General features: G+C 45.0%; 1 protein-coding gene across 3 annotated transcripts in view; it reads left to right on the plus strand.

Annotated features, from left to right (window-relative positions):
- Positions 1-1,185: 1,185 nt before the first annotated feature.
- The window catches only part of DPP4 (dipeptidyl peptidase 4), a 78,369-nt gene continuing 64,422 nt past the window's right edge, over positions 1,186-15,132 (plus strand). For 2 of the 3 annotated variants that reach the window (XM_032637177.1, XM_032637178.1), the window contains exons 1-2: positions 1,187-2,117; positions 2,649-2,736. In XM_032637177.1, the coding sequence (XP_032493068.1) occupies positions 2,112-2,117; positions 2,649-2,736 (94 nt within the window). In that variant the 5' untranslated portion in view covers positions 1,187-2,111. Of the gene's footprint in view, positions 2,118-2,648; positions 2,737-15,132 lie in introns of all 3 variants that reach the window. The other variant, XM_032637176.1, reaches the window with a different exon arrangement.

A 15,132-nucleotide genomic window follows, 5' to 3' on the forward strand; every position in this document is an offset into this window, starting at 1 on the left:
GAACAAGATGATCTGCCCCCATGGATGCCAGTCAACTTCCCCCAGCTTCCTGGGGGCTTGCGGAAAGCATAGTGTCAACGGTGTAGGTGTGGAGGTCAAGCATGCACTCAACTGTACTGACTTGCCTCCTGCATTTTGCTGAGTATAGAAACTGGCGAAAGCAGAGACCAACACTGAGCCCCCAATATGGCACCATTCCCTGTTGTCCTTGTCGGACGGCCTCTCTTCCCAGCTCACATGCTACAATAACACTATTGACTCACCTCCCCGGCAACTGTAAGAGGGAGGAGGAAGTGGATTTGAGAAATACTTGTGAAGGCAGAAGAGAGGAATTGATGATCACGTGAATGTAACAGGAGAGTGGAGAAGAGAAACTGAGATGACTCAAGCCTTTAGTTTTTGTAACTGGTGAATGGGGTCACTTTTTTTTTTTTTTGACCTGTGTTTTTATTTTTATTCTATTATTTTTTTAACATCTTTATTGGAGTATAATTGCTTTACAATGGTGTGCTAGTTTCTGCTTTATAACAAAGTGAATCAGCTATACATATACATATATCCCCATATAATGAAGATAGAGATGGTCAGAGAAGGGGTGAGGCTGATGGAAAGGAGAAAGAGCTCAGTTCCAGCCTCTGGAGCTCGGTGTGAATAAGGGTGTGTGTCATAAGCAACTAGTAGCCAGAGGGGAAAAGATCCCTGAGCTCAGAAGCAACGTCTGGGTTGGAGATAAAGGATGGAAACTGGAATTTATTCATAATCACGTGTTAATGCTCCATAGGACTTTGCACTTTTAATCTTTTACCTCTAACTTTGGACAGAGAGGTTTTGCAGCTGAGTGAGCGAGCAGAAGAGGCCTTTTAGGGAGTAGGGGTACTTAATCCACAAGAGAGGAAGTAAGCATAGAGTTAGAACCTAACTGCAAAGGTTCACCTGTGTTTTTCAGACTGAAAGTGCCAAGTGCACAAATATCATCTATCTTGGTCCCCCTTCTCTATCACCAGCATCTAGATGAGACTCTGACACTTTGTATCCACTCAAATATTTGTGGAATGGGTGAAATAAATAGGAGGATGTGGGGACGAGTGAATGAAGAAAAAAAGGAATGAGTGAAGGAACCTACAGGGCATCCTGGAGGAAGGGAGGAAGAAACCACACCTGACCTTTTCCCTTTTCCCAAAAATCCTCTTTGCAGGACTGAAAGATGAAAGGCCCTGTGGAGTAGTGGTTAAGAACATGGACTCTGAATTCAGGCTCCACGACTTCCTAGCTGCCTGGACTTGGCCAAGTGACTTAACCTCCTGTGCCTAGGCTTCCTCCCTGTAAAATAAACACATAAATGCTTAGAGCAGCTCCTGGGAAAAAGTTAAGTTCCACGTAAGTGTTAGTGTTATTATTTTTGGCATCTTGATGAGAAGGTAAGCCTGCAAGACAAGCCAGAAATCCCCTGCGGAGAATGAATCCAGACACAGCCTCTAAGTGCCATCCACAAGTGATCAATCACTTTTTCTCTCTCTTGGCCTTCCAGAAGATTTAAACACCCCAGAACTCCCCAACATACCATTCACTGGCAAAGGACTGAGGCCTGGGTTTTAGCTTCAGCTGCCAGCAGTGAGCTGTGTGTTTGCAGAACCCCGTGCCTTCTCTGGGCTAGGTCCCCTTGCCTGCCCACGCGAGGTTGCGGGAACTGAGAGCAGAGGTCCCTTTCAGTTAAGGCCGACCATGGTCTCCCGCCGGGAGGCAGCAGGTCTGCAGCCTCAGGGCTCGGCATCGGATGCCAGGCGCTGGCTAGACGCTGCTCGGGCGGTCACACCCCTCCTGCGCGCCCAGCAGACGCCCCGTGCCCGGCGCGCCCGTAGGGAGGTGCCTCTCGGGCGTCCCCCGGCCGGGACGCCACTGCCGGGGCCCGGCGCGCCTTCGCTCGCAGCCTGCCCGCCGCCCTTTATACTCAGCCGGACCGGCGCTCACTAATGTTTAACTCGGGGTTGAAACTTGGGAGCGCCGAGTGACTGCGCGCCCGGAGCTGCGGAACTGCACGCGCGTCCGGGAGGCTCGCCTGACTTCTGCCTGCACTCCCGCTCCGAAAGCTTAGCTCTGAGGAGACGCTGACCATGAAGGTGAGTGAGTAGCTGGCCTCCCCCCACCCACCCGCCCCAACAGCCCCAGGGGCGAGCTGTAGGTGCCTTTTCACCAAACTCTCCCCAGATTGCCCCCAAAGCTTCCGGGTCGAAACCAGGGGCTCTCATTAGGAGGAAGCTTCAGGGCCACGCTCTGACAGGTGAAGGGACGCCCCAGGGCTCTCGCCTGGCTCTCGGACCCGCGGGCTTTCTGCTAGAACCCAGGCACCGAGCCTTGGAGAACCTGGAGGGCCACCCGCAAATCGCACGCCTGAACCCTCACTTGGCTTCTGAGTTGTAGGCCTAGAGAAGCAAACAATTAAAGTGTTCAGAGGCCAAAAGTTCAAGGGAGACAGCTCTTGCAACCTCCGACTGGCGCGCTCCAAACCCTCCCATGCCGCGGTGCCTCTCTCCCAGTGCGCGCCCGTCGGCAAACCCCGCTGCCTCGGGTGCAGCCCAGGCCCCGACCCTCTTACCCAGACTGGGGCCAAGCGGCTGGCTCTAACTGGACGTGATCTGCCCGGCTTGCAGACACCGTGGAAGGTGCTCCTGGGACTGCTGGGGATCGCTGCGCTCGTCACCGTCATCACCGTGCCTGTGGTTCTGCTGAACAAAGGCAGTAAGTTTAAAACATTTGAAAAAGATAAGACAGTTGGAGACCGGGATCAGGTTCTATTTTACCACACCAAGGAGACCTAGGGATTTTGCTGGGGACTGGGTGGGATCGGTGTGCCAGGTCGTCGCTGAGGCTTTGCTGGCGTGGTCGCCGCTAGATTCGCTTCGTTGGTCTCCAGTGTTTAGGCTACGAGAGCCTTGCACCTGCCACGTCTTGTGTATGGCAAATACATACTTCCTGAAAATAAAGGGAAGTTTTAAGATTTCTTTATGTTAAATTTGAATTTAGTATCTTTTGAATGTAAATTAAAAAAAAAAAACAACTTTCGTGGTTGTGATTTTCAAAGGAATAAAGGCAGTGTTCAAAGATCCCAAACAGCAGTAAGGATGTCATAAGGGGAGGGAAAAAAATAAGAAAGCAAGTCCCCAAATACAGTTTTGAGAAAAGATAGTGCTTGGGGAGACCAGGGAGTTTTCCTTCAGGGATGATGGAAATCCATCAGTTGGAGAGTTGGGATGCAGGAAAATAACTATTTGACCACTTATAGAAGTAAGTATTTCAGAGTTAAATCATAAAGCTGGTATATTCAGAGGAGGTGGGATCAATGATGTTTGGTGGATTCTTTCATTTAAATCCACCTTGGTTCCTTTTAGCTTGCCTCACTGTTCCAGTTTAGTCCTAACTCTTAATATAAAACATTCATATAATGAAATACACACTATTGGATGCAAACAAGTGAGAATAACTAGTTTGGATCTCCACTGGCCCTACTTTCCTTTTAAGTAGTAACTTTCATGTAAGTATTCACATTCTAGTCAACCAACTGAGGTGTGTTCTCTGATGGTCTAGTCAACCGGGAAATGTGTAGACAGTGCTTATATACTGAGGGGTCTTATCTAGATTTCAGGTGACCATTCAGAATTAGTTTGTAGAACCATCAACAATCATGTTTGGCCGGCAATTTCAGGGCCAGGGCAAAGGTGCCAAAAGTTAAATAACTGAGTGTGTTGACCTATTGATAATGATTTTCAGTTACTTAAGACAGCCATGGTTACCACCAGTTTAGACTATTAAATGGCAGGCATCTGTCCACTCTTTTGACTCTTTGTTGTGAATTGTTAAAATATAACTGCTTTCGTAAAGTGGTACTTTGTATATTTAAACAACCACACACACAAAGCCTTCCTGTGGGAAAAGGACGGGTCACCCATACAATCAGTAAATATTCACATGACCTACATTATGTTCCAGGAACTGTGCTAGTTGCTGCAAATCCAAAGATTAAATTTTATAAATAAAGAGAGCCCCGACCTCAGGAAGTTTATAATCTAGTGGGAAACAGATACGCAAACAAATCAAAGTAACCTGGATAATCCATTCATCTCTAATACGTTGCTGAAGCACCCAGGCATCCTTGGAAGAAAGGGTAAAAGTGTAATTATCAGAACTTCCCTTCGGAAAGTTGAAAGGAACACTAAACTTGGATAAATAAGCCACTTAAGATGGTAATGAAATTGGTTAGGGGCCTGGGTCATCTATCTGCCTTCCATGGGGTTTGGTTAAGTTAACTACAGGGATTTAGTTTGGCTGGGTGGGGCATACAGACTTGGGAGGGGTTATCTTACCATTTCCCTTAAACCATACTTAGTCTCTTCTCCAAATGAAATTTGAACAAAGATTTCAAGGACATTTTCTTGACGGGGACTTCCAGAGAGGTTCACGTGTCTAGGTCTAACTATTATTATGATTCAGTGAGAAAATTTAGGGAGGCTTAAGCAAACTTTCTCAGGGGTTAAAAGGATCACTTCTGGGAAAGTGTGGGAAGACTTCTCACAGGAGATTTTTTTGTGTGTGGAGAGGCCTGAAAAGTTAGTATCAGTTCCTGGAGATAAGTTTTTCCAGAAAACGTGAATGAATTGTGAGTCATCATAGAGACACAAGATCACGTCCTCTATCCGGGAACATAAGAGGACTCCTAGCAAGAGAGAAGTGTGGGCAGCAGGGCTTTAACCTGTAGATGATGGAGAACTCTAGCATGCCTGAACTGTGGGGCATGACAGTGGGAAGGTGGGCTGACATGGGGCAAGGCTGGAGAGGAAGCAAGGGAAGTATCCCAGGAGACTGATGGCACAGAGCAGAATTTGGAAGCTATAGAGCTACTCAGAAATGTGAATGATTAGACTTCCGTAATTGGAAACATAGGGAGTAAGGGGGTAGGGTGGCTAAGAACGCCTCTTGGAATACTGGGTGGAGATGTGGTTTCACTGTGTGCTTTATTTACACTTACACAATAAGTTATTTCTCTTCTTGCATTTCTTAATAGGAATGTATGTATATTTGAGGAGAAAAGAGAAATTATCTTGCTTCAACTCCAGCCTTATCATAAGGAAAAAAGATAAAAGCTCAGGAATGCAGTATTTTTGCTAAATCAGCAATACCATTCCTGGGCTGTGCCACAATGAGGGACAGTCTTTTTACAAAGGATCCAGAGTCATCACCCAAGAAGTGTCCTTCATATTGTCGATCTAGGTTTTCAAGTCAAACAAAACCAGAAAGGAAGAGAGGAAGGGAGGTGGGAGAGAGGAAATATAAATGGAAAGGAAAGGAAAGGGGGGGGGGGAAGAAGAGAAAGAAGGAAGGAGGAAAGGAAGAAAGATTTTGGTAGAACAACAAAACAAAGTCCTAGATTGTGTGGAAAGCAAAGAAATAAAGAGCTAAGAAAAAAAGAGGAAGAAATGAGCAAACCCAGGTTCATCCCCTGAGAGGTTGGTTTAAAGGTTAAGTGTTTCCATATGAAAAGCTGACTTTAGCAGAACTCTGGACACACTCAGAGCAGAGAGAGAGAGACGGAGACAGAGAGAGATGGAGGTGTAAGCTTAATACTGTTAATGAATTGTTTTAGAATATAAACTCCTCGAGGTCAGGAATTATGCATTTCACAAAGCAAAATTAAAAGTTCATCTCCTTCTGTATATATGATAAAGGATTGTATTTTGTTTTAAATCCCTCAAGTATCCTAGTAGAGAAGGATATTGCGTATTTGGACCTTCAGTTTCTCAGAGAATCAGCAATAAAATGTATAAAAATAATTTACTCACATTGGAATTGTAGAAATCTTCTTGGCCTAGAGGCAATAAAACCTTCTCACTCAGCATTTGTGATCCCTTTAATTCCCTCTTTACATCATATTATAGGCTGAGTTTTTTGTTTGTTTGTCTGTTTTTTGTGGTTCGCGGGCCTCTCACCGCTGCGGCCTCTCCGGTTGCGGAGCACAGGCTCCGGACGCGCAGGCTCAGCGGCCATGGCTCACGGGCCCAGCCGCTCCGCGGCATGTGGGATTTTCCCGGACCGGGGCACAAACCCGTGTTCCCTGCATCGGCAGGCGGACTCTCAACCACTGCGCCACCAGGGAAGCCCTAGGCTGAGTTTTTAAAATAACTGTCAAATAGTTTCATTATTGAGTTTTGTCATTTGTCAAGAGAGTTTTCTTATTGGGTTTTGTTATGGGACAGAGACACATCTGTTCTTCTTGTGTTCTTTCCACTGCTGTAGCAGTAAATTTCCTCAATACCTTCTTTCAGCACATAGGAAATTTGACTGCTCAGCCATCCACCAGTAATAAAAGAAAACCCAAATGTGAAGGAGACAGGAATAATCAGAGAAAGAAAAGATAACATCTATGAAGTTTGCCTGAGGAAGTCCAGGATCGATTCCAGGTTTAAAAGCACAGAAATGAGCCTGAATGAAAGCTTTGTATATATCAGAGGCCAGGTTCTAAACAGAGAGCCCTGTAAAAGCTCGAGCTGACTCCAGCTCACTCAGTTATCAAGCTTTGCCGAGTGCTCCTGAGGTCAGTGGGTTGGTCTTTTTCAGGCCTGCTATTTTGGCTTTTGGTGCCCCAGCTATAGCATATCCTTAAATTTCTCTATCTTAGACATCTTGCCTCTCATCTTAAAAGGGATCAGAGAGAAAAAGGGAAGACTCTTTGCCCAACTGATGCTTAGAGAAAAATGACATCAAGAGACTGGCTAGAGCTGGATCAGTGTACTTGAAATTTTAAGACTTAACAAAGTGCTGAGCCTAAGAAAGGTAACTGTTAAGTACCTGCAGGACCCCCTTCCTTGTGGAAGAGAAGGCACAAAGATGTAATAATAACCAACACGGATTCACTGTGTGCCAGGTATCGGGCTGAGGGCTTTCAATACACTTCTCATCTGATCCTTATAACAACTCTTTGAGAGAGGTTATTATCTCTGCTTTTACAGAAGATTCACAGAAACCTTGAGAGGGTGCTTTAGTTATTTATTACTGCATAATGAATTGTTCTCAGACTTAAACCAACAAATATGTGTTATCTCACAGTCTCTATGGGTCGGGAATTTGTCAGAGGCTTAGCTGGCTGTTTCTGGCTGAAGGTCCCTCATGCTGCTTCAGACGAGATATCATCTGAAGCCTTGACTAGGGCTGGGGGATCCCCTTCCAAGCTCTCTCACGTGGCTGTTAGCCAGCGGCCTCAGTTCCCTGTAAAGGATGGGTTTTTCCAAAGGGTGCCAGGGCAGCTGTCTTCCCTTAGAATGAAGGATATGAGAGAGCAACTGAGTAGGGAGCCTCAGAGCTTTTTTTGACCTAGCCTCAGAGGTGATGTGCCATCACTTCTGCTGTATTCTATTGGCCACACAAAGCAACACTGATACAAAGTGAGAGGGCATTCCACAAGGGCATGAATATTGGGGTGGAGATCATTGGGGCCATCTTGGAGGCTGGCTACCAACGTTAAGGAACTTGCTCGAAGTTCCACAGAGTTGGCGTTTCACACTCAGGCACCGTGCCTCTAGAGCTGGTACTTTGTGATCAGGTATAAAGTTAATGTGGCCATATTAGCATAAATGTTACAACTTCCTATTTATACGACTATATTTAATTTCATGACTGCTAATCCCTGGGTGCCAGTGTTCTGGGGAAAAGTGCCTGCTGCTGCCTCTGTTCCTACACAGAGCTGTAGAGGAGCAACAGCTTCCAGCCCAGGACTGACATCCCACTCTTTTGACTGGTCTTATTAAGTGTTTTCAGTGGCAGTAGTAGGTCCAGATTGAGTACTCGCACTGGATTACACTTGTTTTGTTTCCAGTGTATACTGTGTTATTTCATCTGATCCTCACAAAACAATCCACGTCAGAGGAGGTATTAATTTCCTGACTTGTTACCCTTAAGAAACTGAGGTATAAAAGTTTAGTGCTTTGTGAGGAAGTACTAGAACTTGGGAATTCAAATCTTGTAACTTCTAGCCTTCCCTGAGTCTGCTGGTTTCCATGAATAACTGTTTTAGAGAAATGCTTTGGTGGAAACTTTTGTAACTTAAAAGATTAATCGGGCTTCCCTGGTGGCGCAGTGGTTGAGAATCTGCCTGCTAATGCAGGGGACACGGGTTTGAGCCCTGGTCTGGAAGGATCCCACATGCCGTGGAGCCACTAGGCCCGTGAGCCACAACTACTGAGCCTGCGTGTCTGGAGCCTGTGCTCCTCAACAAGAGAGGCCGTGATAGTGAGAGGTCCGTGCACCGTGATGAAGAGTGGCCCCCGCTTGCCACAACTAGAGAAAGCCCTCGCACAGAAACGAAGACCCAACACAGCAAAAATAAATTAACTAATTAATAAACTCCTACTCCCAACATCTTATAAAAAAAAAAAGGAACCTATTAAAAAAAAAGATTAATCACTGCTTTATGGCTTGATGCTAACCCTTGCATTATTGTAAATCAATTATCTTGTAAATATTTTCACCTTTAGTCTTCACAGGTCCATTATGACTTCCCCAAAAGGGCGTGTCTCTCAGAGAGCAAACTGAAACCACAAAATTAGCACTTCTGTGTTAGCTGTTTTATTTTTGCAGTTTTGTATGGTTCTTCAAAATTATAACTTCCTAGGAGATTTCTTCAAACTTAATGATAAACCATTTGCTTTCGTTAACTGTCCACATTAATGAGCACATTTCTTCATTATTTGGTCCACTGGGGAAGCAAGTAGACCCATGAGCTTAGGTCACGTGTTTCAGCATCTAAGGCCCAGGAAGCCAAGGTAATTTAAGGCAGAGCCAAAGCCAGCAGGGACTTTGTTCCCAGCAACCTGAGGGCCAAGGTGGCTTAGGATGTGCAACAGAGAAAGAGGGGCAAAGGGGGTGAATATTAAGTGGGTAACACCACCCACCCCTTCCCTGACTTAACTGTGGGTCCTGCCAAACTGGCTGGGTGGCCCCTGCATCCTTAACACCATCTCTGTGGGGCTGGGACCCCATCTTCTTATTTTCCTCAGTTGTTTTAAAGCCAGACCTGCTCAGGTCCATGAATATCATGGATGGCTCCCATTTCCCTATTATTTTCCTTTATTCTTTTATTCCAGGCAGGAAACTCTTGTTGTATGAGATTTAAAGCCTTTGAAGGGCTAAGGCCAGAGGCGATATTTGTGAACTCTCCTGTGTGTACTGAATGCTTACTGCATGGCAGCTGTTGTTGCAGGTACAAGGGATGAGGCTCTAAAGAGTAGAGGCAAAGAGCCTGCTCCCATGGGCCTTTACAGTCATGGGGCGGGCAGATAGTAGGCAAGCTGAGTACTGTCTGAGTACTTTCAGACAGTGATACAGGCTAGGACAAAAATAAAGTGTGGTCAAGAGGATGGAGGGACGCAAGAAGGAGTTTCTCTGTTTCAAGCATGAGGGTGGCATGATCTTGTTTCTCTTTCTAAAATGCCTCTGACTCTGGTATAGATAATGGTGGAGGGTGGGAAGTGGATTATCCAGGTGAGAGATGATGCCAGCTTGGACAGGGTGTTAGCACGGGAAGGAGCAGAGATAAGGATGACTCCTTGAACAGTCGGCTGGCTAGCCCAAGTGGAGACCTTTTTCTTGCCCTCATGGCTCTATCCTTCCCAGAAGAGCTAATCTGCAGTGGTCCCTCCAGTTCCCTCATCCTACTGGATACACTTCCTCTTCCCAAGGCAGGTCTTGGGGAGGGCCTTCTACATCGTGCACCCAGCATGTCAGCAGAAGGTAATTCTCTAATTCAGCAAATATTTATTGAACATTTTCTACGTTAGGCACTTTGTTGGTCCCTGGAAATATAAAAATAACACACATGGCCCTTGCCCTCAAATAATTCTTAATCTTAAAGGAAACATAAACATGAACTATAATAAAAAGAGCTAAGTGTCCTTCTAGTAAATGATCAAAGTGCTGTGGAAACTCTAAAGAGAACATGATAAATGCTGCCCAGGGAAGTTCATATATGGAAACCAACCAAGCTTAAAGGGTTAATAATTAATGGGCCTGAATACAACCTTTCCGATCTTGGAGCCATCAGACTGGCTCCCAGGCATGCAGTTCACCTACATGTTTAGCCCTCAACAGTTTACAGCCCCGACCCCCGATTCTGTATGCGGTTTACGTCAGAGAGAATACTTTTGGCTGCACGTAACGGAATACCTGGCCCAAAGTTGTTTAAACTATAGACTCTTATTGTTAGCATCTTCCGTAATTGGAAGTGCAGAGGTAGGGCAGTTCTAGAGTTTGTTAACGCAGTGGTCCCACAGCTTCCTCCAGGGCCCAGAGTCTCTGCGTCTTTCAGCTCTGCTGGTCTCACACTGTTACTTTCGTTCTCAAGCTTGTCCTCTCAGGTCGAGCATGGCTGCTGCTGCGATGCGTCATTTGTCACACAGCCATTTCACAAGGCAGGGAGGATGCTGTTCCTCATTCATAGTCTGTTCTATCAGGGAGGAAAACTACTTCCACAAGTTCCCTGGCCCAAGGCAGACTTTCCCTCGTGTCTCCTTGGCCAGATTTGGGTCATTTGTCTATTCCAAACCCATCCCTGGCAAGGGGAAAGGATTACCAAGCTTGGACTAGATTAACCAAGACTCACCTTTCTGGGACCAGGAGGGAGCTCCTTCCTCAGCCCTTGGAAGGGGAAAGGGAATTACCTAAGTTGAACTGGAGATTCTAAAAGGAAGAAATGGGAGGTCTATGCAAGTGTGTCAGATATTTTATGATTACTCATTTTTCATTACATTGGAAAAATTTAATTTACTAGCAAAAGAAAATAGATGTCAAGCCAGCTCTGATCTCCAAAGAATCCAATCACATAACTCTCTCCCTCTCTTCTCACTTTCCTTCCTAACCAAACGAGTTTATTGTAAAGCAGGGTGTTTTGACGCTGCCTTTTTGATCCTGAAGGCATTTTGAGCCCAGCACTTGCTTTCTGTTGTTATCCAAAATGATTAAGAATAGGGAAGAATTGAGTTTGCAACATTTAAGATACAAATCTGAGAAAATGGAGAGGGTCAGAAACATCTGAGGGAAACTACTCTCAATTTTCTCATATAAACTGTTGTATTTTATCCAATTCGTAATGGGAAAATGTGGCAGAAACAGTTAACATAAAACAAAACAGTCAACGTAAAGAAGTTTAAAAATACATGGTAAAAGTTAGACCTGTAAAAATTGACCCAGGAAAGTAGCATTTGAAATAATCTACATGGTAATCATTTCATTAAGATGAAAATGGTTTGACTGGACTGAAAAGAAAATCCTGAACTCCAAAAAAATCAAGCAGCCCCCTTCGTACTAGCTGGTGATCCCCACGCCCCGACCCCTACCCCGTGCTCCCCCGCTGCTCCCTCGCGTACTCATGTGTCTCCTCTCCCCAGGCCTCCAGCACCTCCCCACGGTCATTCTCAGCTTACAGCCAACCTTGCTTTCTATTTTAAGGAGAAAACTAAGGCTACTAGGAGAGAAGGTCCTCAATTCCCACCAGCCCCCTCTCAGCACCTGCCCAAGGCCAAACCCTTCTTTGTACACTGACCTCATCCTCTTTCACTTACTAAGAGATGTGGCTGCAGCTATTTCCTCTGCCCACTGCGCTGTCATTTCCCCCTCTCTATATAAATAAGCTGTAAATCTCTCACATCCTGAAAGAAAGGAAGGGAGGGAAGGAGGGAGGGAGAGAAGGAGGGAGAGAGGAAGATCCTCTCTGTACCCCACATCTCTGCCCACCTCCCAGTCCCTTGCCCTGCTCCCTTTACCAAAAAACTCCTGGAAGAGTTTTCTATTTTCTTTGTCTGCTGTTCCTCTCCTGCTCCCTCTTAAACTCACTGGCATGAGGCTTATCCTCACCCGTCACTAAAATGTTTGGCTCTGCTCGCGTCAAAGTCCCTAACCTCTGTGTTGCTGAGTCCAGGGCTCAGTTCTCCCTCTGAGTCTCCCATTCCCTGTCAGTTGATGATGCTTCTTCTCCCCTCCTCTGTGTTTCCACTCTCTCCTAGATTTTTCCTTCTGCACCTCCACATGCTCGCTCCCATTCTCCGTAGGGGCTCCTCCTCCTGTCTGACTTCTATTTTTAACATCTTTATTGGAGTATAATTGCTTTACAATGGTGTGTTAGTTTCTGCTTTATAACAAAGTGAATCAGCTATACATATACATATATCCCCATATCTCCTCCCTCTTGCGTCTCCCTCCCACCCCTCTAGGGGGTCACAAAGCACTGACCTGATCTCCCTGTGCTATGCAGTTGCTTCCCATTAGCTATCTATTTTACATTTGGTACTGTATATATGTCCATGCCACTCTCTCACTTCGTCCCAGCTTACCCTTCCCCCTCCCCGTGTCATGTCTGACTTCTGACCTTGGACTCCAAGGCTTCATCCTAGAACCTCTTCCTTCTTTCCCCCAGGTGATCTCATCTACTCCCATGGCCTTAAACACCATCTATAACCTGACAACAACACCCAAATTTATATCTCCAGACCAGACCTCTTTCCTGAACTCTACATGCATATGTGCAACTATTAAGTGGACATCTCCATTTTGCTGCTATTAGCATCTCAAAGTAACATCTCCCAAAACTTTTTAATCCCCTCAAACTTATTCCTCCCTTAATACATCTGGTCTCAGCAAATAGCAATTCATTTGTTTTTCAGTTACTGAGGCCAAAGTTCATGCAGTTCTCAACTCCTCTCCCTTGTTCACACTCAACATCCAATCGGTCAGCAAATCCTATCACTTCTACCTTCATGTTCTTTCAGAATTTGGCCGTATCTCAGCACCTCCACTATTACCACCCTAGTCCAAGACGCCATCACCTTTCACCTGCAATATTGCAAAAATCTCCCTATTTCTCTTCTTACTCCCTGCAGTGTATTCTCAATACAGCTGGCAAGATGACTGTGATAGAATTCTAAACTGATTCCCCAGATTTCCTCCCTGCCCCATGTGCTAATCTCTACCTAATCTCTGAGATTGTGGATATAATGGATTTTATCCTGGTGGTTAGGTGATGTTATATGATGGCATAATCAGCTTTAAGAAAGGAAGATGACCTGGGTGAGCCTGATCTAATCACATGAGCCCTTAAAAAGCAGAGTTTCTCTAGCACTTAACCGTGACACTTAACCTCCTAACATAAGGCATTATTTATTTACTGTTTGCTCCTATGTCTCCCCCCCCCATTAGAATGTAAGCTTCATGAAGAGGGCAAGAATTTTTTATGTTTTGTTCACTCATATCTCTAGTGCTCAGAACATTGAAGAACAGAGTGGGTGCTTTCCTAGAGCTGTCGTAACAAATACCATACACTGAGTGGCTTAAAACAACAAAAATTTATTCTTCCACAGTTAGGAAGCCCAGAAGTCCAAAATCAAGGTGTCGTCAGGGCCACGCTCCCTCTGAAGGCTCCAGGGAAGAATCCTTCTTTGCTTCCTCCAGCTTCTGGTGGTTACTGGCAACCACCTTGACTTGTAGCTTTATGACTCCAATTTCTCCTTTCATTGTCACATAGCCTTCTTCCCCTTCTGTCTCCACATGGTCCTCTTCATTTTCCAAGTCAGCAAAAGCATGTCTTTGCATGACCTTCTTATAAGGACATTCCCTAATCCCGTACGACCTCATCTTAACTAATTACATCTACAAAACCCCTATTTCCAAATAAGGTCACTTTCTGAGGTTCCCAGTGGACTTGAATTTTGGGGGGTGGGGAAACTATTCAACCCAGTACAGCTTGACAAACATTTGATGAATTAAAGAAATTATCTTAGAGCTCATGTAAAAGCATATTTTTGATGAACATTTTTTAATGTTACTTTAATTCTGATTAAAAGTCTTATATTCCTAACTATGGGGTCAAGTGATCCACTACTAGATCACGCATACCTATTCGTATAGTGCCAGCAGCTGTTTGATAAAATAAATTCATCCTTTCAGCTTACTTGAAGACATGACTATTCAGATTAAATGTTTAACTAATGATAGAAGATTACTTGATTAACTGGCAAACTATATGGTATAGAAAATAAGCGTTGAAGAAGATGTTGTTGTAGCAAAGTGTAGTGTACGGAGTGAGGGGTAGTTCCAGAGGCATGAGGAGGGACCATGAAAAACTGAAGGCCACAGATGCGGATTGTTTATTTGAGAAGTAGGCTGGTAAATACAAGAAGAGAAATGGGAAGATGGCTGCCAGAGCCCACAGGGTCAGTAAGTATTTATTTGATATGGGTACACCGTGTGCATGCTTATGGACGAAATGAAGATACTGAGAAGAGATGGAGATGGAGGGAGAAGAGATGAAACAGAGCCCCTAAGAAATCAAGAGGACCAGGATCTGAGGCCCGGGGCAGGTCCGCTTCTGCCTCCGAGTGCTGAGGAAAGGGTTAAAGAGTGGAGGAAGGGACAGACAGAAGTGGAAAGCAGAGTAACAAACAAGCCCCTGTGGTGGCTCTAAAGGAGGAATCGCTGAGTCTTTTCATCGGACAAGTTCCCACTCTTTTGAAAATGTGTACTGCAGGGTCTGAGTTATTCAAGATTTTATGTTTAGGATCTAGGAAACATGAAAAAGAAAAGGTGTGGGGGGAGAAAAGAAACCTGTTATAAAGCTTGCATGGCTACTTTTTATGAGTGTAGGGAAAAGATGATGAGAGTTACCAGTTGTACCATGGAAGAGAGGAAGAGGGGAGTACAACTTTCTTTCTCAGAAAGAGTCACAGAGTTGCCATCCTTAATAACACTCCAGAGAGAAAATTCTAGGGTTTTCAGAAAGAATTGATGCCCCTCTGACTTTGGAACACTAGAACAAATTATGTTCTAATGTAACCTACCAACTGTCCCCGGTCCAAATGATACTACCAAGCTGCCTGTTTAGATTATTTGCAAAGATTGAATCCAGACACTTCCAGAAAGTCTAATCCATCTATGCTAACTCACAAAAACTGCCAACAAGCATTTACCATGTACCTCACTCTGCTGCATACTTAGGTTGTTTAGAGCAGTGGTTATAACCACAGGCTTCAGAACCCTATTGCCTAGGGCTTACTAGTCATGAGACTTGAGTCTGGTTACTATCTGCATCTCAGTTTCCTTACC

This window comes from Phocoena sinus, chromosome 7 (assembly GCF_008692025.1).
Source record: "Phocoena sinus isolate mPhoSin1 chromosome 7, mPhoSin1.pri, whole genome shotgun sequence".
In the NCBI taxonomy this organism is placed as follows: Eukaryota; Metazoa; Chordata; class Mammalia; order Artiodactyla; family Phocoenidae; genus Phocoena; species Phocoena sinus.